Here is a 21,807-nt window from a genome sequence, read left to right on the forward strand (position 1 = left end):
TATACAGTAGGATCTTGCTGTTCGTCCATCCTATATATAATAGTTTTCATCTGCTAATCCCAACAACCCAATCTTCCCCTCCCCTAAACCCCCTCCCCATGAACAACCACAAATTTGTTCTCTATGTCCGTGTCTGTTTCTGTTTCATAGATATATTTGTGTCATTTTTTTAGATTCCACAGATAAGTGATATCATATGGTATTGGTCATTCTCTTTTTAACTAATCGGAAGAAGCACAAGCTGGAATCAAGACTGCCGGGAGAAATATCAATAACCTCAGATATGCAGATGACACCACCCTTATGGCAGAAAGTGAAGAGGAACTAAAAAGCCTCTTGATGGAAGTGAAAGTGGAGAGTGAAAAAGTTGGTTAAAGCTCAACATTCAGAAAATGAAGATCATGGCATCTGGTCCCACCACTTCATGGGAAATAGATGGGGAAACAGTGGAAACAGTGTCAGACTTTATTTTGGGGGGCTCCAAAATCACTGCAGATGGTGATTGCAGCCATGAAATTAAAAGACGCTTACTCCTTGGAAGGAAAGTTATGACCAACCTAGATAGCATATTCAAAAGCAGAGACATTACTTTGCTAACAAAGGTCTGTCTAGTCAAGGCTATGGTTTTTCCAGTAGTCATGTATGGATGTGAGAGTTGGACTGTGAAGAAAGCTGAGTGCCGAAGAATTGATGCTTTTGAACTGTGGTGTTGGAGAAGACTCTTGAGAGTCCCTTGGACTGCAAGGAGATCCAACCAGTCCATTCTGAAGGAGATCAGCCCTGGGATTTCTTTGGAAGGAGTGATGCTGAAGCTGAAACTCCAGTACTTTGGCCACCTCATGCGAAGAGTTGACTCACTGGAAAAGACTCTGATGCTGGGAGGGATTGGGGGCAGGAGGAGAAGGGGACGACAGAGGATGAGATGACTGGATGGCATCACTGACTCGATGGATGTGAGTCTGAGTGAACTCCAGGTATTGGTGATAGACAGGGAGGCCTGGCGTGCTGCGATTCATGGGGTCGCAGAGTCGGACACGACTGAGTGACTGAACTGAACTGAACTGAAGTTGTTCTTACCCTTGATTGAAGGCTTGACTATGTACAGGATTCTAGCCAGTGAATAATTTCTAGGTAAGCTTTTGGACAGCAAAGAGTTCAAACCAGTCAATCCTAAAGGAAATAAGCTTTTGAACATTCATTGGAAGGACTGATGCTGAAGCTGAAGCTCCAATACTTTGGCCACCTGATGTGAAAAGCTGACTTGTTGGAAAATATCCTGATGCTGGAAAAGATTGAGGGCAGGAGAAGGGGGTGACAAAGGATGAGATGATTGGATGGCATCACGGACTCAATGGACATGAATCTGAGCAAACTCCAGGAGATAGTGAAGGACAGGGAAGCCTGGCCTACTGCAGTCCATAGGCTCACAAGGAGTCGGCTACAACTTAGCGACTGAACAACAACAGGTTTGGTTTCTTTTGAATCCTCTCTCCCCAGCTTGTGGACGGATACTTTCTGTGTTCTTATATGGTCTTTCTTCTGTGTGCTCAGACATTCCTGTGTGTCCAAATTTCCTTTTCTAATAAAGATACTAGTCATATCAGATTAGGGCTCACCCTAATGGCCTCATTTTAACTTTATCTCCTTAAAGGTCCTATTTCCTAGTACAGTCATATTTGTGGGAATAGGAATTCAATATATAAGTTTGAGGGGACACAGTTCAACGTGTAACATTAATGCAGATTCAGGTTAAAACTGGACCCAGCTGAGAAAGCCAACAGCAGATGGGAGGGGATCAGTACGCCAGTAAATCTATTGCAGCAAAACAAAACACAGTCATGGAAAAAATCAGAAAGAGATACATGTTTAACATGTGGACAAAACACAATACAAGATAAGCCTAAGCAAGGTTAGATAAGTAACTACGGGCAAACGCAGACACTGGCAGAAGTCCCAGAGTTGTTTGTACCTTGAAAAGTCCTGACTCCAAACTGAGAGAAGGCAAGTGATCCAAGACTATTCCAGGCCAAGTTTCCACATTAAACCAGAGTTAGAATGAATTGATAACAGTGGTTCATTAGTAAAATGTATACCCTTTTTACCTAATTGTCTAAGACATGTTTGTTAGTTAACTATTTTAGGAATTCCAGATCTGATTTTTTAGAGATAAAGTCAGCTTACTTAAATCTTGGCTAAAACATGCCTATACTTTATACCGTGATGAAAGGACATGGGTAGCAGTGTCCTCTGCCTTTGAGAGAATATAGAAGGGTAGAGGGGCAGCCCCCTGAGTGCTGAGCTGAAGTTATGAAATCCAAGAAAACACCATAGGAAGTGCAATGCTCCCACAGCAAACTGATTTTAATAAAATCTTGGGAAATTAGTAGCATTGATGAAGCAATCTCGTGCTGGTTCCTAATGCATTTTAATCAGATCTCCAGTTTTTCAAGTTCGAATATAAAAATAAAGGAAAACATCTGACATTTCCTATTGGGAAATAAACAAACACCAATCAAATGAGAAAAGCAAAGTCTGTGTATTCAGAGCTTGCTGGAGCAAGGGAGTCTGCCACCATCACCTGTGTCTGGGCATGGGAAAACTTTCTAGTGAAAAAGGGAAGGTTTCATGGAGGGAAGCCCTGATCGGAGGCTGTTGGCCTGGGGAAGCTGTAGGCAGGCTTAACAGAAGTTAAGTCACTCAGTCGTGTCCGACTCTTTGCGACCCCATAGACTGTAGCCTACCAGGCTCTTCCATCCATGGGATTTTCCAGGCAATAGTACTGGAATGGGTTGCCATTTCCTTCTCCAGGGGATCTTCCTGACCCAAGGATCAAACCCGGGTCTCCCGCATTGTAGACAGAGGCTTTACCATCTGAGCCTGTTCTAGTGATTGGTTGTTGTTCATTCTCTAAGTCGTGTCTGATTCTTTGCTCTCTAGGCTCCTCTGTCCATAGAATTTCTCAGGCAAGAACACTGGAGTGGGTTGCCATTTCCTTCTTCAGGGAATCTTCCCAACCCAGGATCAAACCTGGCAGGTGGATTCCTAACCACTGAGCCACCAGGGAAGCCCTAGTGATTGGTGTGCGTCTTAGTCACTCAGTTGTGTCCGACTCTTTGCAACCCCACAGCTCCTCTGTCCATAGAATTTCTCAGGCAAGAACACTGGGTGGGTTGCCATTCCCTTCTCCAGGGGATCTTCCCAACCCAAGGATCAAACCTGGGTCTCCTGCATTGCAGGTAGATTCTTTACCGTCTGAGACACAAGTGATTGATTAGGGGAGCATATTTGACTTTCTCTGGTTGGTGCCAGGTTGGAAATGGGGACAAAAATTAGGAGAGCTGCCAGTTATTAATCAAGTCCTGGATATTTGGGCAGAATGATAACAGAAGTTACTGTTCGGCTTCCAGGATTGTCACTGGAGATAATAATCTGGCTTGCTGCCATCTGGTTCACAGTAGGCTGGCCTCCTGGGCTATTTATTATAGAAAAGGGGTTGGTTTCCCTGGCAGTTTGCTACAGATGGGGGGTTGATTCCATTTCTATAAATGGCTTGGCCATTGCCTTCTGTATATTCAGTCTCTCATTATCTTTACCAAAGGAAAAGGATGACATAAAGTGTCGAGTACAGGGTAAGAGAAGAGTCTTGGAGGACTGAACTTCACTCTTTCTGAAGAGTGGGAGGAAAAGAATTTCTTCTCCTCGAAGCAAGGAGAAAAGGTTGTCCAGGTTGCCAGGAGAGACAGCCAGCCTGAGGTCTTCAAGGACTCAGAGAGCCCTCTGCTCTAGTCCAGGCTGGCAGGGACACCAGCCAACGTCCGCAGTCAGGAGAAGGTAAGAGGGGAAATAACGTTCTGTTGTCCCATCTCTGCTCTACCTACAAGGAACAGTGCACCCCGCTGTGTCCTGAGGGAGTAAAAACCCCAAAGTCCCTAATCTCAAGGGGCTGCAAATCAGACAGAGAGACGTTCTGTTTATATAAAACAAACCACTGATAAATGGATAAGCACATAATCTATTATGTATACATGCACATGTATCTTTAACACATCAATCAGTATGTATGTATGTTAAGATATGGATCATGACGTACTTGATCAAAAATTTTGAAACTGCAAATGTTGTACTAACCTCCAGATGTGGCTTGCAATGGAGTGTCCTGGACTGTAAGTCAAACACTGTACTGGAAGGAGGATCAGAGACAAAGCCAATTTTTAGGCATTTGTAAAAAACTGAAAAGGGGGCTTCCCCGGTGGCTTAGTGGTAAAGAATCCACCTGCAATGTAGGAGACGTGGGTGTGATCCCTGGGTTGGGAAGATCTCCTGGAGGAGGACACAGCAACCCACTCCAGTATTCTTGCCTGGAGAATCCCATGGACAGAGGAGCCTGCATCTGGAGGGTGAAATCTTAACCACTGGACAGCCAGAAAGGTCCTTCAAAGAATTTCAAACATGTCATCTTTTTGGTATGTTGCCATAACTGGCATCACATGCCCTTCTCTAACCTTAGCAGAGTGTCGGCTCTCAGTAAGGGCTCACGTTTAAACCCACATGGAAACATCCTTGATGGTGGGGTTTTGTTGTGTTTTGCTTTTGCACCTTGTAGGAGAGGAGGAACTGAGGCAATTATTTCACATTTGGAGAGAAAGAAACTGAGTCTCACCTGGGCAAAATAACTTTTCCAAGGAGTCAGAGCAGAGAGCAAAGCTAATCTGTTTCTGAAGTCTCCCTTTAAATCACACAGCCATCAAATTCTGTAAATTCTCTGCACTCCCTGGTCATTTTGTCGTCATTTTCAGTGAAAATACCTTCGGATTTCAAAAGTGTAAAGTCTGATTTAGAAAAACAGGATTAAACTATTATATTAATCTTTAGGGACTGCTTTCAGAACTTCTTACTACTATGATACTTACTCTCCTATAAAATTGATAATCCTCTTACTTTACAGCTTAATTTCACTGTAAATCTGACACTTTTGCTTCTGTCTCAATCCAATTTATTTCAAAAGCAGTTCAGTGAAAATATTTCAAATATTGAATCACACAGATACAAATGTTGAACCACTAATGTACTCCCGTATTAGTTTTTAATTTTGTCCAGGTGGCATTATTCATACACAATGGACTTCTTAATTAATAAAAGCCATAGTCTGAGGGAATGCCAGGAAGAGTACCATTTTAATCAGTCGTTCTTAGGCAGTGTCACAGCACTGGCAGGTTTTATGGGCGCGTCTCCAACTGTAAGAAAACCACAGTGTGAAGAAGGGAAACTTGTCTGTGACGCTATGGATTTACATCAGAGCAGGCGCTTTGAAAATCTCAGAAAAAGGATGTAAGAATCTCCCCTTTTCCAGTGATGAACGCACAGTTAGGTAGCAGGGAATAAAATAGAAAAGGGTTATTCTGAACTATGGTTTTCAGTCGCTATTGGCTCTCATTGCTTTCTCCATGTTATGACAGTGATTTCAATGCATGTATGTTTCCATTAAATAAATCGGATCAAAAAGTTAATCTTAAAAAAAAAAAGGAGCAAAAGTCTTAAGTAGGGTGGCTTTTGTCTTACTGGAAGAGATTTCTTTTCCCTTTTCTATTTATAATCTAGAAACACATTCATCCATTTTTGTTTCAATTTCTATGTTAAATACCTCCAAGCCACTTAGGGTTTTTGTATTTGTTATTTGGGCAAAAAATTACTAAGTTTTAATGAACATATACCTAAAAGAAAAAACTCTACTGGGCTCTTTTTCTCTCAATTTTTTTCATGGAGCTACACAGCCTCTTAACACCCCTGGTGCACAGAATTGCCAAATTGCCAGCTACACAATAAAGCGAACAATGACAATTCAACACAATGGAAAAACACAGATGATACATTTTGCTGAACATTGTCCTGTGCCTTCAACAAAATTGCACTCTACAGCTCACTGGAACATACAATGAGAATAATTTAAATGAAAATGTGCACTGAGTGGTAGTTAACTGTTACCTAAGAGTGAGAATTTGGGTAATTATTCCAAAAGGATCTCGGCCAAACACGGCAGCTATCCCATCTAAAAGGTTTCCAGTTTACAGTATGAATGCCTGGGTGATGATTCATGATCCATAATAGTCACGTCTGTGATTTGAAAATGGAAGAAAATCTTGATGAGCAAGTGTTTGTCAACTAAGTGGTCTTGGCCCCTGGGTTCCCTCACATAGAAGGTTCTGCCTTGTCATAGTCATCACTGGCAAATGGTCACTTGAAACTATTTCTTTTTTTTAAAGTCGCAACATGTACAATATTAACATTTCTGCAAATAAATGTAGTTTGCAAAGTCAAGCTAACTTTACAATCACAAAGCACAGGCTGACTGAGATTCTATGCCGCTGCGGACCCTGTGATTAATGCCCAGGACTGGCTTTTCTTTTCCTCTTAGTGAAGCAGAGCTTGAAACAGGCAGGGCTGAAATCAAACCCAGAGAAATGGAATTTTGAAATAAAGACTTAATTGGCTAAAAGAAGAACATGAGACACAAGAGCAGACCTCAGTGACTTAGAGGGTATAGTGGCAGGGACCCGAGGAAAAGGAGACCTCAGTCCTAGTCCCAGCTCTGACTTATTTTTTTGGCTGCGCCGTGTGCCATGCAAGCTCTTAGTTGTAGCATGTGGGATCTACTTCCCTGACCAGGGATCAAACTTATGCCCCCTGCACTGGGAGCAGAGTCTTAGCCACTGGACCTCCAACGAAGTCCCCTAGCCCTGACTTATTAAATATAAGACCTTGGGCAAATTTCTTAACTTCTCTAGTCCTTATTTACTCAAATATAAGTGGGTACAATAATACCCATCTTAAAGAGTAAAGGTTAGAAATATTATATACAAAAGTGCTCAGCACATGGATTACAGGTAAGATTTCACATAGGTTAGCTGTTATGTTGTTATTTCAATAGTATATAAAATTTCAAAATTGGCTCTCTGATATTTCTTAGAAACTAGAAAATATTTCCCTACGAAAACAAGTTAATACATAAATTAAAATTATAAATCATCACAATAACTGATGTTTATAGAGCACTTCCTACTTGTTAAATGAACAGCCATGCAACAAGCACTATTTCCACAGGCACTTTGCACAATGAAGTGAAGCATGAAGAAGTGTTGTTCACTGTCACAGAGCTAGTAGGGAATGAGATCAAAAATTCAAAAGCAGGGAGTGTGGCTATGGAGGAGATGCTCTAAACCGCTTCACTGTATTGCCATCCACACAGGACTAGATATATATAATATTCTATTCTATGTAAAAATGGAATACTACTCAGCCACAGAAAAGAATAAAAATTCTGACATTTGCAGTGACATGTATGGACCTAGAAACTATCATACATAGTGAAATAAATCAGACAGAGAAAGAGAAACACTGTGTTATCATGTATGTGTGGAACATAAAGAAATGAATATAACAGAAACAGACTCACAGATGCAGAAAACAAACTAATGGGGAGAGGGGAGCACGAGGGGCAAGATAGGAATATGGCACCAAGAGATACAAACCACTATGTATAAAATAGGCAACAAGGATGTACTGTATAGCATAAGGAATTATAGCCGTTATCTGGTAATATCTTAATGGAGTACAGCAAACATATTGAATCACTATATTGTATACGTGAAGCTAACATAATATTGTAAATATACTTCAATGGAAAACAAAACAAACAAAACCAGGCAGTATGCCTATGGCGTGGATACTCTAACCTCACTGTTTGACCTTAATGTAGGTTAATTAAGTTATTAGGTATTCATCAACCCCCGGAAACCTATTTACTTTTTTAACATATTTGAACTACAATGTATATATCACAGCTTCTCATTTCTTAACATATTTATTGAGACATAACTCACATACCAGAAAATTCGCTCAACTAACTTTTTACAACCCAGTATATTCTCAGAGTCATGAGCCATAAACAAGGTCTAATTTTAGACCATTTCCAAAACTCCTTACGCATGAGCAATCACTCACCCTCAGGCCCTCTTCCTGGCTATCACCAATCTACTTCCTTTATTGATTTGTCTGTCTGGACAGTTCACATGGGGGTTTCCCTGATGGCTCAGCAGGTAAAAATATGCCTGCAATGCAGGAGACACAGGAAACATGGGTTCAATGACTGGGTTGGGAAGATCCCCTGGAGAAGGAAATGGCAACCCACTCCAGTATTCTTGCCTGAAAAATCCCATGGACAGAGGAGCCTGGTGGGCTATAATCTGTGTGGTTGCAAACAGTCAGACATGACTGAGTCACACATACACACACACAGTTCAAATAGGTAGCATCATGTCATACACAGTTCATTTATGTTGTACCACGAATCTTGGTACTTCTTCCTTTTTTATTGCCATGGTGTAATATATCATACTTTGTTTATTCTTTCATTCATCCTTTAGATGGACCTTTGGGTTATTTCTACTTTTTATACTCTAAATAATGCTCCTCTGAACACTTAGGTGCATGTTTCCATATGAATATATGTTTGCATTTCTCTTGGGCATACACCTAGGAGTAGAATTGCTGGGCTGTAACTCTGTGTTTAATGTTTTGAGGATCTGCCAACCATTGTCAAAATGGCTGCACCCCTTTGCATTCCCATCAGCAAGGGCATGGGGGCAAGATATTATCTCAGCTCAGTTACATCAGATGTCTGAAAGGGTGAAGCCATTTGTTGCTCAGATCACTCCTACATTTGGAACCTGTGAGATCTCATGGGGTTGGCCAACCTTTGTGGTTGGTCTCACCCTGGGAGGCACTTTCATATGATGTGATAATGGATTGGACTCTTTATTATTAGTGACAATGAGGTCTAGTGAATTGCTGTGTCTGTTAAATGTTAAGACCCTTTTGTTAGAAGGGATCAGTCTGTGGTCAAAATTCAGGGGGTGGCTTCAGATAATATTATAAGAACTTTATCTAGTCTTTGTTTCCAGTTCTTGGCAAAACCTTCCAAAATCCATGAAATTTCTTGAATAAGTGGAATGACCTTTGTCATTTCCTGGTGGCTCAGATGGTAAAGAATCTGCCTGCAATGAGGAGACCTGAGTTTGATCCCTGGGTCGGGAAGATCCCCTAGAGAAGGAAATGACAACCCACTCCAGTATTTTTGCCTGGAGCATTCCATGGACAGAGGAGGCTGGTGGGCTTCAGTCCGTGGAATTGCAAAGAGTTGGACATGACTGAGAGACTAACACTCTCTCACTCTGTCATTCATAAAGAGCCTCAAAAGAGCACACTTGAATTTATGCTAATGAGGTGACTTAGTGTGGGGCACCAGATGGCCACAGGAAGGGGCTGGTCACCAGAAAGATGACGTGACTAGGTTGGAACTTTCAGCTCTACCCATCACTGGGAGGGACATGGGTGCTGCTGATTAAGCTCCATAAACACTGGTGAACCACAAGATCTGATGTACTTGTGGGTGGGTGTGCCTGTCCACAGGCCAGGAGGGGGCGTACCCCAGTTCCACGAGGACAGAAGTTCCTGCACTTGGATCCTTCCCCTTCCACACCTCACCTTGTGTATCTCTTCATCTGCTGTTCATCTGTTTCCTTGATAATATCCTTTATCATAAACTTTCAAGCACAAGTAAATGTCCTGAGTTCTGTGAGCCACCCAACACAAAACTCTTTGGGGTGCTCCGTAAGTTTTAAGAGCGTAAAGGGTCCTAAATTGAAAATTCTGAAAACTGTTCTTCCACAAATGTCTCTCTTCACCATCTAACCTGAACTCTTGTCTGCTGGGATGAAAAGATTTGCTTTGCGCTGTTTTCTGCATATGCCCCTGGAAAGAAAATCTATCTCCACCTGGACGGACATTCCTTTGCTTGAGATTCCATCTCTGAATTTTGAGGAGGAAACAGACAAGGACTTGGCAAAGTTAGCACTCACCTTCACTAACTCGGTGTAGCCGGTCTCCTTGGGGGTCCACCACGGCTGGGCTTTCAGTCCCTGCACGTTGTACAGTGAGCGCTGCCACACGGAGGCAAAGTGGCCCCTCTGGTGCCCCAGCTCGTACCACCGATATGCCTGGAAAATCGGAAAGATTGAACTCCAAATGAGGCTGCTGCTGCTGCTAAGTCGCTTCAGTCGTGTCCAACTCTGTGCGACCCCATAGACAGCAGCCCACCAGGCTGCACCTTCCCTGGGATTCTCCAGGCAAGAACACTGGAGAGGGTTGCCATTTCCTTCTCCAACGCATGAAAGTGAAAAGTGAAAGTGAAGTCACTCAGTTGTGTCCTACTCTTAGCGACCCCATGGACTGCGGTCTACCAGGCTCCTCCGTCCATGGGATTCTTCAGGCAAGAGCACTGGAGCGGGGCAGTCTTACTATAAATAACCTAAAGTCACTAAAACACGGTATGACTTTGTGATAATACATAAAGAGCTTGCTAGTCAAGTGCCCCAATCTGTTAAACACTGGCAAAAATAGTGTTATTTGATTGGGTTTTTGATTAGGACCTATTATTTTAAATAAATGTGTGTATTTTATTTTCACTCCTAGGCCATAAGCTCTCTGAACACAGGACTCATACTGCACTCAGTCTGATCTCCTCAGAGTGTCCAGCAGAGTCTAGGATTTTGTTCAGTGGATAAATCATTGAAGATACAAAAGGGGACTGTGTTTATATTTTAGTTTTCATTTCTTAAATTCTATTTCTATGTTTCCTTTGAAAGGAAAGGAGTATATTTTCACCATTTTTTTTTTTTTTTTACAGATACCTGCTTTTACTGATTTGGGATGCTAAAAAGGACAGCATTTTTTCCCCCTACCACGCCTGATGGCATGCAGGATCTTAGTTCCCAGACCAGGGACTGAGGCTGTGTGTCCCCTGCAGTGGAAGCATGGTGTCCTAACTGCTGGACTGCTAGGCAAGCCCCGGACAGCATCTTCTTTCACATGAAGTGTTCTCTGTTCACATGAAGAAGAAGACTGCCCCAAGGAAATGGAGTATAAACCCTCCATTAAAGAAGCAGACAAAAGAAAATAATATTCTGCGTTGGCAATAAATAGAGTGATAGTCCACATTAGATTTTTTAAGAAGGGGAATTTTGTTCCGAGTAATTTTTATCCCTGCCATCAGGGATAACATTTGCGGCTGTAGGCTGTAACACAATACAACTTGACTCCAAGAAGACAAACTAGTCTTTACAGGGATGGCTGGCTGCAGTCTGCTGTTCCATGCATCCCCTTCAAATGATGCCTGAACCATATGCTTTCCTGGGGCCTCCCCACACAGCCCTGCGCCCAGCACACCCCACTGTCTTTAGACTGGAAGACAGTTCTAGGATTGTGCTTAATGGTCGCCCCCCTCTATTATCTGAATTCTGATCTAATGATTGCTTTCAAAGAGTGATTTCAAATATACATCTTGATCAATGAAAACAGGCAGTTAATATCAAGCAGATTAAGAAGACAAGAATATTTTCATCAAACTCCATCTTACTTTAGATGTAAGAAATAATAACTCTTAAAAAAGTAAAAATTCATAGGCCAAAATTTCATTGGTTAGAAAAATCAAGAACCATCTCTATTTTCAGTAACACTTTTCAGCTCATGACTAGCTTTTGCACAAGTACTTTCATTTGATCTTTTCTGTAACTCCCAATAGTTCCATTTTACAAATGCTCAAACTGAGATTGAAAAAGACTAAACATGAAGAACAATCGCCTAGGGCATCTGGCAACTTATTCCACTCTCTCTCTGTCTCTCTGTCATCTAAAAAGAAACTGTCACAAGTGATCTTCTTGTGTAATTATCTTTCTCAATATTATCTCAAACTAAGAATATATGTACTAATCACTCATATGTTTTCCTTGAAAGAGATGTAAGTGGTAACCATAAAGTAATTTCTTTAAACATGGCTCACAGTAGTCTGATTTTATTTTTTTTATTTTTTTATTTTTCATTTGTATGATAATATACTTTTTTCTTTAATAGAAAATTATTTAATTAGTATACATGTGTAGCATTTTACCTTTGAAATTAAATTGACTATTTTAGTTATTTTTGTCCAATTTAAATTTAGTTAATTTTTCAGTGTTAAAGTGAACAACCATATTAATTACGACAGATGATTTTTGGAAATTCTTATTAATTTTTTTAATCATCAGAAATTCATTTTAAGGACATAGTGTTAGAATAGTGAGAAAGAAATTAGTGGAGTTAGAAGTCTTAGATTTCAGTCCTGACTAAACACTCAGCATGCTGGGTGCCTGGGCAAGACATTGTATTTATAGGGCATGTTCAAGTATCTGTAAGAGCTTTTCTGACACTCAAAGTTGGTACTAGTGCATCAAACATGGCCCTTGACCTTATATCCCTCTGCCATTTAATTTTTTTTTAGCTGCTCAGCTTGGAGGATCTTAGTTCCCCAACCAGGGATTGAACCAATGCCCCCTGAAGTGGAAGTGCGGAGTCTTAACCACTGGACCACCAAGGAAGCCCTCTCTCTCACCCCCCACCATTTAACTCTTAGAGAAACAAAACTAGGAAATGATATATTAGTCATTAAAAAAAATTATCTCCAATTATATAGGGGACATAGTGAATTTAGCTAGATTTTAAATTTTTTCATTTTTAATTAGAGTGTAGTTGCTTTACAATGTGGTGTTGGTTTCTGCTATACAACAATGTGAATCAGCTATACATATACAGACATCCCCTTCTTGAGCCTCCCTCCCAGCGCTCACCCCAATTCACCCATCTAGGTCATCACAGAGCACCGAGCTGGGCTCCCCCTCAGCTGCTTCCCACTAGCCAACTATTTTATACATGGTGGTGTATATATATCAACGGTACTCTTTCAGTTCATCCCGCCTTCTCCTTTCCCCCGCTGTATTCACAAGTCAGTTCTCTGTGTCTCTATTCCTGTCCTGCAAATAGGTTCATCAGTACCATTTTTCTAGATTCCATATTTATATATGCATTAGTGAGGGTTCCCTGGTAGCTCAGTGGTAAAGAATCCGCCTGCCAATGAAGAGACTCAGGTTCAGTCCCTGGGTTGGGAAGATCCCCTGGAGGAGGGCATGGCAACCCAGTCCAGTATTCTTACCTGGAGAATTCCATGGACAGAGGAGCCTGGTGGGCCACAGTCTATGTGGTCAAAAAGAGTCAGACACGACTGAGCAAGGAACACTTTCGCCTTACTTTCATATGCTATTTGCTTCTCTGTGGGCTTTTTAAATTCAAGAACTGTGCCATTCCTTGCATTTTAACGATAATTAAGCTGAAAGCACAATCCCATAGGTTCAAATTGCAAGCTCCTAACAATGTGTAGTAGTGAATTGTTTGCCCTTGAAGTGAAGGCTCTAAGATGTGAGACTAAATCACAGACTTGTTTTATCTATCTTTGCCTTGGACCATAAGATGTTCAAAGGTAAATTAATTAGTGATGATTACATTTATAGTAATCAGATATGAACATTTATCCTGTGTTAGATACTGTTGCAAAGTCTTTTGTATCCTTCTCATTCAAAGGAAGTACCAGGAATTTACATCTTAAGAGAATGAAGGAACACAAAAATGACTACTAATCAGCAATTTCTTCCCCCTTCTTTCTCTTCTTCTTTCATTTCTCACTTTATTCCAGTTGATTGATTGGTAGGTCAGAGGGACAAGGTACAGATACACAGAAATAGATAAAGAAAACAGTGTTAGTCATCCAAATTTCTGTTACCCCAAATTGGGTCGTCTCTTTAGCTGGCAATTACCCCATTACAAAACCCTTTGCTCCAACGAACCCTCAATTGTCCAAATAGTACCAAGTTCTTATTAGCTTTAGAAACCAGAAGTTACGTTACCCTCAGATGTCACCTTATTATTGATATATATGTGAAATGCATGGTTACAAAAATCCAGGGTCCCTGACTCTAATGAGAGCCCAGCATAGGGCCATGGCATGGTGCAGGATAGCCTAGCAATGTTGTGTGAACCACAGCAGATGGTGAGAGTTTGGGGATTTACATCGTATGATGCCGTCATTAATGACCAAATGTTATACTAAAGAAGCCAACACTGAACTCAGAAAAAAGGAATTATGATAAAAGAAAACGTGTGATTTATTTTAGGTGCTATATTTTCTGTGTCAGTACTGGTCATTATTATAGCTATAGATGTTCATCTTAAACTTGGTATTAAATATTTCAGAAAGTAATTACACAATTAACTACCAGGTTCAGTCTGCTTAAGAAGCAGTTGGATAAAGACTTCATTCTAAAAATAACTACTTTTAAAATTCCAAAATAACATGAATCTAGGCTTCCTTGGTAGCTCAGCTGGTAAAGAATCATCCTGCAATACAGGAGATCCTGGTTTGATTCCTGGGTCGGGAAGATACCCTGGAGAAGGGATAGGCTACTCATTCCAGTATTTTCCCCTGGTGGCTCAGATGGTAAAAATTTCACCTGCAATCTGGGAGACCTGGGTTCAATCCCCAGGTTAGGAAGATCCCCTGGAGAAGGAAATGGCAACTCACTACAGTATTCTTGCCTGGAGATTCCCATGGACAAAGGAGCCTAGCAGTCCATGGGGTCACAGAGTAGGACACGATTGAGCAGCTAAGCACAGCACAGGCAAAAAAAATATCTTAAAAGATACTTAAACAATTTCAAGGACATCTCTTCATTTCATAAATTTAAAAATATTTTTTCAAGGCAATATCCATCTCTATAGATACACACACAGATGTACAAACAGGCACACATATACATGCAGACACACACACACGCACACTAATTTAGAGATTATTCAGATACCTTATTGAAAGAAATTATAAAAGTCAAACCCCCAAATTTCTTCATAGTAGGAAATGTTAGGCTGTTGCAAAAAGTTTAAACCATGTTCAAAAGTTTATGCTCAAAACATTTTTTCAGTTGTAACTGTCTCACAGAAATCATTGCCCTCCTCTCCTTATCTTCTGTTAAAGAGAACAAAAAGCTCATGAATGCACTATTACCTCTTTGTTTCCAACTCTCTGCATGGCGTCCCCCAGGTGAAAATAAAATCTCCCATCATCAGTACCAGGATCCCCAGATTCTATTCCTTCCTGTAGAAAGGACAGTGTTAGTATTTGTGAAAGGATTAGATATTAGACTTATTAATCCATTGACCTACTAAATCTTTTCTAAGATCCAGAAAATCATCTCAATATTGTTGTTGTTCAGTCTCCCGGTTGTGTCTGACTCTTTGCAACCCCATGGACTGCAGCACCTCAGGCCTCCCTGTCCCTCATCATCTCCCAGAGTTTGCCTAAGTTCATGTCCTTTGCATTGGTGATGCCATCCAGCCATCTCATCCTCTGACACCCTCTTCTTCTGCTGCTCTCATTCTTTCCCAGCATCAGGGACTTTTTCCAATGAGTCGTCTGTTTGCATTAGGTGGTCAAAGTATTAGAGCCTCAGCTTCAGCATCAGTCCTTCCAGTGAATATTCAAGGTTGACCTCCCTTAAAATTGACTGGTTTGACCTCCTTGCTGTCCAAGACACTTTCAGGAGTCTTCTCCAGCAACACAGTTCGAAGGCATCAATTTGGCAGTTAGGTTACTGGTCAGTATTTACAATGCAGAAGCAAAAGGAGGTGATAAAGTTCAATGTAACAATGCATTCATCATCAATTAACAGTGGAATAGCGCATTAAGTTACCAGGATGCTTTGTGAAGTGTCTCTGCGGGAACAATTGTATTTCAATATCCCAAAGAATTTCTCTGACTGAGTTTCTATCACATTTATTTTGTTCTCCAGATCTGACCACATGTCATCTAGAGACTTTTTTTCCCCTGAACCAAAATGTTTAGTTGCTCATAGATGTTTGAAATGATAGGGACCCAAATGCAAACAATATTTTTTTCCACTCAAGGCAAACATGTCCTCACTTTTCAATGAAATCATTTACAGAACACGATAGGATTAAAGCCAGTTGGAATCTTTGAAAATATAATTTTATTAAACAATTCTCATCCTAAAACACTCAGCTGATTTCTATCCCCACTGTCCACAAAAGAACTGAAATTTAAATTTATGTAAAAACAAAAAAGAATATTAAAGCAAGAGAATGAATTTAGAAAAGTAAAAGAAGCTCAAAGATAAAACGTATTTCAATGTCTAAAAGTCTGCATCTTTGAGGCTTCTTCATAAGAAGCCCATTATCTTTTACTCGGGTGAAGTTGTATGCACATAAGGGTGGAGAATAGCAGCACAGAACAGAAGCATCACTCAGGTGGGGAGAGTTGTGATCCAGGGTTCTTGACTGACGGATGTTCAGGTAAACATCATTGTTCGTTAACTAACCAACCCTGACCTCTACTTCCTCCTCTCTGTGCCAGGAGAGTACTGTTAGGTCGTTATGATGTCAAAGGAAATTTAAGAGGAATATTTTATATCAGAGAAGACTACGTGCCCACAGGATCATGGCAGGGAATGGGCAGCTTGCTGAAGTCCCATGACAGTCAAGACAGGCTGGGGGGTGGGGTGTATGCCCACCTCAAGGGGGCACCACTGCTCAGCTCCTGTGCTGAGATGTGGGTCACATGTGACCTTTCCAGAGAAATCAGAAATTTGCTTGATTATATAAAATCCTTCAGATTTTCAACTAAGGCAAGCAGTTAAAAATTTTTTTAAGAGAATTATATTGGCCAAATAGAACATGCAAGCTACTTGTAATCAGTGGGTCACTATTTGGGATCTCTGACCAAAGTCACATGAAGGAAATAGATCACAAAAGTGGATCATAAAGGTGTTACTTTAAGTTTATAGGTATATAACCTGCCAACATCCACTGGATCATGGAAAAAGCAAGAGAGTTCCAGAAAAACATCTATTTCTGCTTTATTGACTATGCCAAAGCCTTTGACTGTGTGGATCACAATCAACTGTGGAAAATTCTGAAAGAGATGGGAATACCAGACCACATGACCTGCCTCTTGAGAAATCTGTATGCAGGTCAGGAAGTAACAATTAGAATTGGACATGGAACAACAGACTGGTTCCAAATAGGAAAAGGAGTACGTCAAGGCTGTATATTGTCACCCTGCTTATTTAACTTATATGCAGAGTACATCATGAGAAACACTGGACTGGAAGAAACACAAGCTGGAATCAAGATTGCCGGGAGAAATATCAATAACTTCAGATATGCAGATGACACCACCCTTATGGCAGAAAGTGAAGTGGAACTAAAAAGCCTCTTGATGGAAGTGAAAGTGGAGAGTGAAAAAGTTGGTTAAAGCTCAACATTCAGAAAATGAAGATCATGGCATCTGGTCCCATCACTTCATGGGAAATATATGGGGAAACAGTGGAAACAGTGTCAGACTTCATTTTTTTGGGCTCCAAAATCACTGCAGATGGTGATTGCAGCCATGAAATTAAAAGACGCTTACTCCTTGGAAGGAAAGTTATGACCAACCTAGATAGCATATTCAAAAGCAGAGACATTACTTTGCCAACAAAGGTCTGTCTAGTCAAGGCTATGGGTTTTCCAGTAGTCATGTATGGATGTGAGAGTTGGACTGTGAAGAAAGCTGAGCGCCGAAGAATTGATGCTTTTGAACTGTGGTGTTGGAGAAGACTCTTGAGAGTCCCTTGGACTGCAAGGAGATCCAACCAGTCCATTCTGAAGGAGACCAGCCCTGGGATTTCTTTGGAGGGAATGATGCTGAAGCTGAAACTCCAGTACTTTGGCCACTGTCATGCGAAGAGTTGACTCATTGGAAAAGACTCTGATGCTGGGAGGGACTGGAGGCAGGAGGAGAAGGGGACGACAGAGGATGAGATGGCTGGATGGCATCACTGACTCGATGGACATGAGTCTGAGTGAACTCCGGGAGTTGGTGATGGACAGGGAGGCCTGGCGTGCTGCGATTCATGGGGTCACAAAGAGTCGGACATGACTGAGCGACTGAACTGAACTGAATTGAATCAGCTACCTGGCTGATATGGTAGCACTAGCTAGTGTTACAGGCTTCCCCGGTGGTTCAGATGGTGAAGAATCTGCCTGCAATGTGGGAGACCCAGGTTCAATCCCGGTGTCAGGAAGATCTCCGGGAGAAGCAAATGGCTATTCATTCCAGTATTCTTTCCTGGTCTCCAGGACAGAAGAGCCTGGCAGGCTATAGTCCATGGGGTGGCAAAGAGTTGGACACAACTGAGCGACTAACACCTTCACTTTCACTTTTTCAGCTGGTGTTACTATTTAAATTACAAATAAAAAATTCAGTTCCTCAGTGATATTAGCCACATTTTAGATGCTCAACAGTCACAAGTGGTTAGTGGCTACCACATGAGAAAATACAAATAAAGACCTTTATGGCAGAAAGTTCTGTTGGTCAGCCCTGAGCCAGACCACATGTGATCCTGGTGAACTGACAAGGATTCTGTTTTTATGTGAACAAAAAATGACAACACATTTTATTCTGAATCTTTCAGGCTATCAGGCTTTTGGAGATTGGATTTACTCAGTCTGCATTTGTTACCTCATTTTGTATAGGTTTCCATGAAACCTGTTCAAAGTAGTTTCAATGTATAATTAAATTGCAAAAGGAACAGTTAATTCATTATTGACTGGGGATTTTTTGCTGAAACTAATGCCTTTGGCTGGCAATTTGCTATATAAGTGAAAACTGAAACATCTCCAGTCAATAATGTTTGGGTAACAAAAGATGTATTCATATGTTTCTGGTTGATAATGTGTTAATGCATTGTCCATATTTTAAAATATTTTATCAATTAATAACTACTGCAGTTTTAGGAAGTTCTTCAAAATCTTTTCCAAATAATTTCTGCTCATAACACTTCAAATCTGACACCCTCGATTAAGCTGAAGGTCCACGCTGCCTGTGAATGTCATCGACTGAAGGTGTATATTTTGGTGTTGAAAAGGGTCAGTAGTGCATGCCAGTCAATCTACAATACATAATCAAGGGTGTCCAAATGACTCAAAGGGATCAGAAGAGGGAAAGAGAGGAAGGGAGGGAGTTACCTTCAGATAGGGGATGCTCTCAGCAATCTTGTTCTGTGCCTTCAGGATAAAGCCATAATGCACTTTAGCAAAACCATCATTGGGTGTCACGCTCAGAACCTAAACTCAAAAAAAAAAAAAAAAAAAAAACCTATTGCGATGGACTGTGAATTCTACAAATGTTTTAATTAACTTTGCTGTGCTTGGACTGGATTATGATGCTATAGCTTAAAATGCAATAGTGTTTTTTTCTCATTGCAATACATTAGGCTTAAATGGCCCCATTTCCCCTCAACTCAAAATGTTCAATGCAAAATGTTCTCCAAGAATGAAGAAATGAATGAAAAGGCAATGACCATTAAAGCATTGCTCTAACAATACCAGTAAAATCTCTATCAATTTTATGACTTCAATATTTTTTTAATGATCAGGGAAAGACTGCTTTAAATTAGTTCTATTTAAAGTCAACTCTGAATGGTTATCATATATTTCTTTACATATATGTTTTATGGGCTTCTTTGGTGGGTCAGATGGTAAAGAATCCGCTTGCAATGCAGGAGACCTGGGTACGATCCCTGGGTTGGGAAAATCCTCTGGAGGAGGGCACAGCAACCCACTCTAGTAATCTTGCCTGGAGAATTACATGGACAGAGGAACCTACCTATTGGACTACCATCCATGGGGGTCACAAAAAGAGTCAGACACGAAAGTGAGTAAGTGAAAGTGACTAACACTTTCACTTTTGCGTACAGCTGCTCCAGGACTCTCCTCTCATCTTCATGAGGTCCACATCCCACTCACATACCTGCTACTATGACAGGGGTGGGGTGGGTGACCAGGACTCAGAGGAACCCACAGGGCTGCCCGCCCAGCTCGATTCTTTATGATCACCTACTGCACTTACTGCAGTTTACATGCAGTGCATAACAGATGCACAAGTTGTATTATCCTGTTGTAATTAGCAAACTCTCAGAAAATGACAAATGGCTTTATAAGATTTCTAAAAAAGTCAAATTGAGATTAATACTAAAAATGTTACCGAGATTCTCTCTCTCTTTACATACACATACACACACACATAAAGCATAGACAACAACAAACTGGTTGACATTTCTAGTTCTGCACAAATTCGGCAGGATACACTAACAGGACTAAAAATATCCTTATAAATAATGTTTCACGTGGACATTATTAAAATATCAATTTTTCAGTGAGAGTGAAAATTTTATTGACACTTAAATGAAATTTTGAAAATATCTGAAATATTTCATCTTAAAACCTATTTTAGAATGTGGACCTTCTAGAATGTCTACCATAGGTTAGTACAGGTATACATAAAACAATTCACAGGTTTTTGCTTGAACATTTTTTACTGAAAGAGGATACACTCAAACATGTCTGAAGACTACTGCTATGGGCAGTGGGAACCACTGAAGAGCTAAAGCCAAGGATGAGGGTCAGATTGGCATTTTGTATTGATGAAGATCATAAGAAAACAAGGTTGGGCGGGGTGGATCTATCCTATTTTACACTAGAGACAGTGGGGCCTGAGATAAATAAGAGGATTTGAAAGATACTGGAGATGATAAAGGGAGAAGGAAATGGCAACCCACTCCAGTACTCTTGCCTGGAAAATCCCATGGACGGAGGAGCCTAGTAGGCTACAGTCCATGGAGTCGCAAAGAGTCAGACATGACTGAGTGACTTCACTTTCACTTTTCACTTTCATGCATTGAAGAAGGAAATGGCAACACACTCCAGTATTCTTGCCTGAAGAATCCCAGGGACGGAGGAGCCTGGTGGGCTGTTGATTATGGGGTTGCACAGTCAGACACGACTGAAGTGACTTAGCAGCAGCAGAGGATGTTAAAAGTAACAGAGATTAGTTACTTGGTACCATATTGTAACCCCTTGATGGCATAATCTGTGTTGTTTCCTTAACCACCATTTCCTGAGCCAGTGCCTGTGGGTTTCAATAAATAAGTGCTAAATGAATGGATAAGCATGAGGAGTGAAGGGAGGCCAGGGGCAGGAAGATGCTGAACCAAGGGTGCCTCAGGTAATTGCTGGTGTTACTAACAAGGAGGAAAGTGAGGTAAAGTCTCCAAAGCCAAGGATGTAGCAAGGTCTCTGCAACCACCTTAAAGTCAGTCTTTGCTGGGACCTCCTTGGTGGTTCAGTGGTTAAGAATCTGTGCTTCCATTGCAGGGAGCAAGTGTTCAATATCTGATCCAGGAACTAAAATCCCACGTGCCACTCTACACAGCCAAAAAAACCCCCCAAGGATCAGACAGCCAGTGCCTCTGAAAGGAGAGTAATTTATGCCATATACCCGAAAAGCTTGTATTCTCTAGTTTCTCTCCAGTTTGGACTTTAACTGAAAAAAGTACAAGATAATGTGTTTTTAAGTTCTTGAGTTTTTGAGTTCCTCTTCCTGTCATAAAGAACACTTTAGAAAGGTTGTTTGTGGACTGAAATATATATATGAGTTAAGAAAGTATCACAATTATAGGTTGAAGGCTTTGATGTACCAAATGTTGCTGCTACTGCTAAGTCGCTTCAGTCGTGTCCGACTCTGTGCGACCCCATAGACGGCAGCCCACCAGGCTCCCCCGTCCCTGGGATTCTCCAGGCAAGAACACTGGAGTGGGTTGCCATTTCCTTCTCCAGTGCATAAAAGTGAAAGTGAAGTTGCTCAGTCGTGTCCAACTCCTAGTGACCCCATGGACTGCACCTACCAAATGCTAGCTAATATTTAAAATCTTCTGATGAAGCAGAAAAAGGGTGATGAAACAAAATTTAGGATACGTTAACTATAATAAGACTTGA

General features: G+C 41.0%; 1 protein-coding gene across 8 annotated transcripts in view; it reads right to left on the reverse strand.

The window, feature by feature from the left end:
* Window positions 1-21,807, reverse strand: part of ASPH (aspartate beta-hydroxylase) — a 169,155-nt gene that overhangs the window by 23,495 nt on the left and 123,853 nt on the right. For all 8 annotated transcript variants that reach the window (XM_027561051.1, XM_027561050.1, XM_027561047.1 and 5 more), the window contains 3 exons: window positions 19,000-19,098; window positions 14,981-15,070; window positions 9,915-10,052 (listed from right to left, as the gene is read on the reverse strand). In XM_027561051.1, the coding sequence (XP_027416852.1) occupies window positions 9,915-10,052; window positions 14,981-15,070; window positions 19,000-19,098 (327 nt within the window). The remainder of the gene's footprint in view (window positions 1-9,914; window positions 10,053-14,980; window positions 15,071-18,999; window positions 19,099-21,807) is intronic.

This window comes from Bos indicus x Bos taurus, chromosome 14 (genome assembly GCF_003369695.1).
Source record: "Bos indicus x Bos taurus breed Angus x Brahman F1 hybrid chromosome 14, Bos_hybrid_MaternalHap_v2.0, whole genome shotgun sequence".
NCBI classification, from domain to species: Eukaryota; Metazoa; Chordata; class Mammalia; order Artiodactyla; family Bovidae; genus Bos; species Bos indicus x Bos taurus.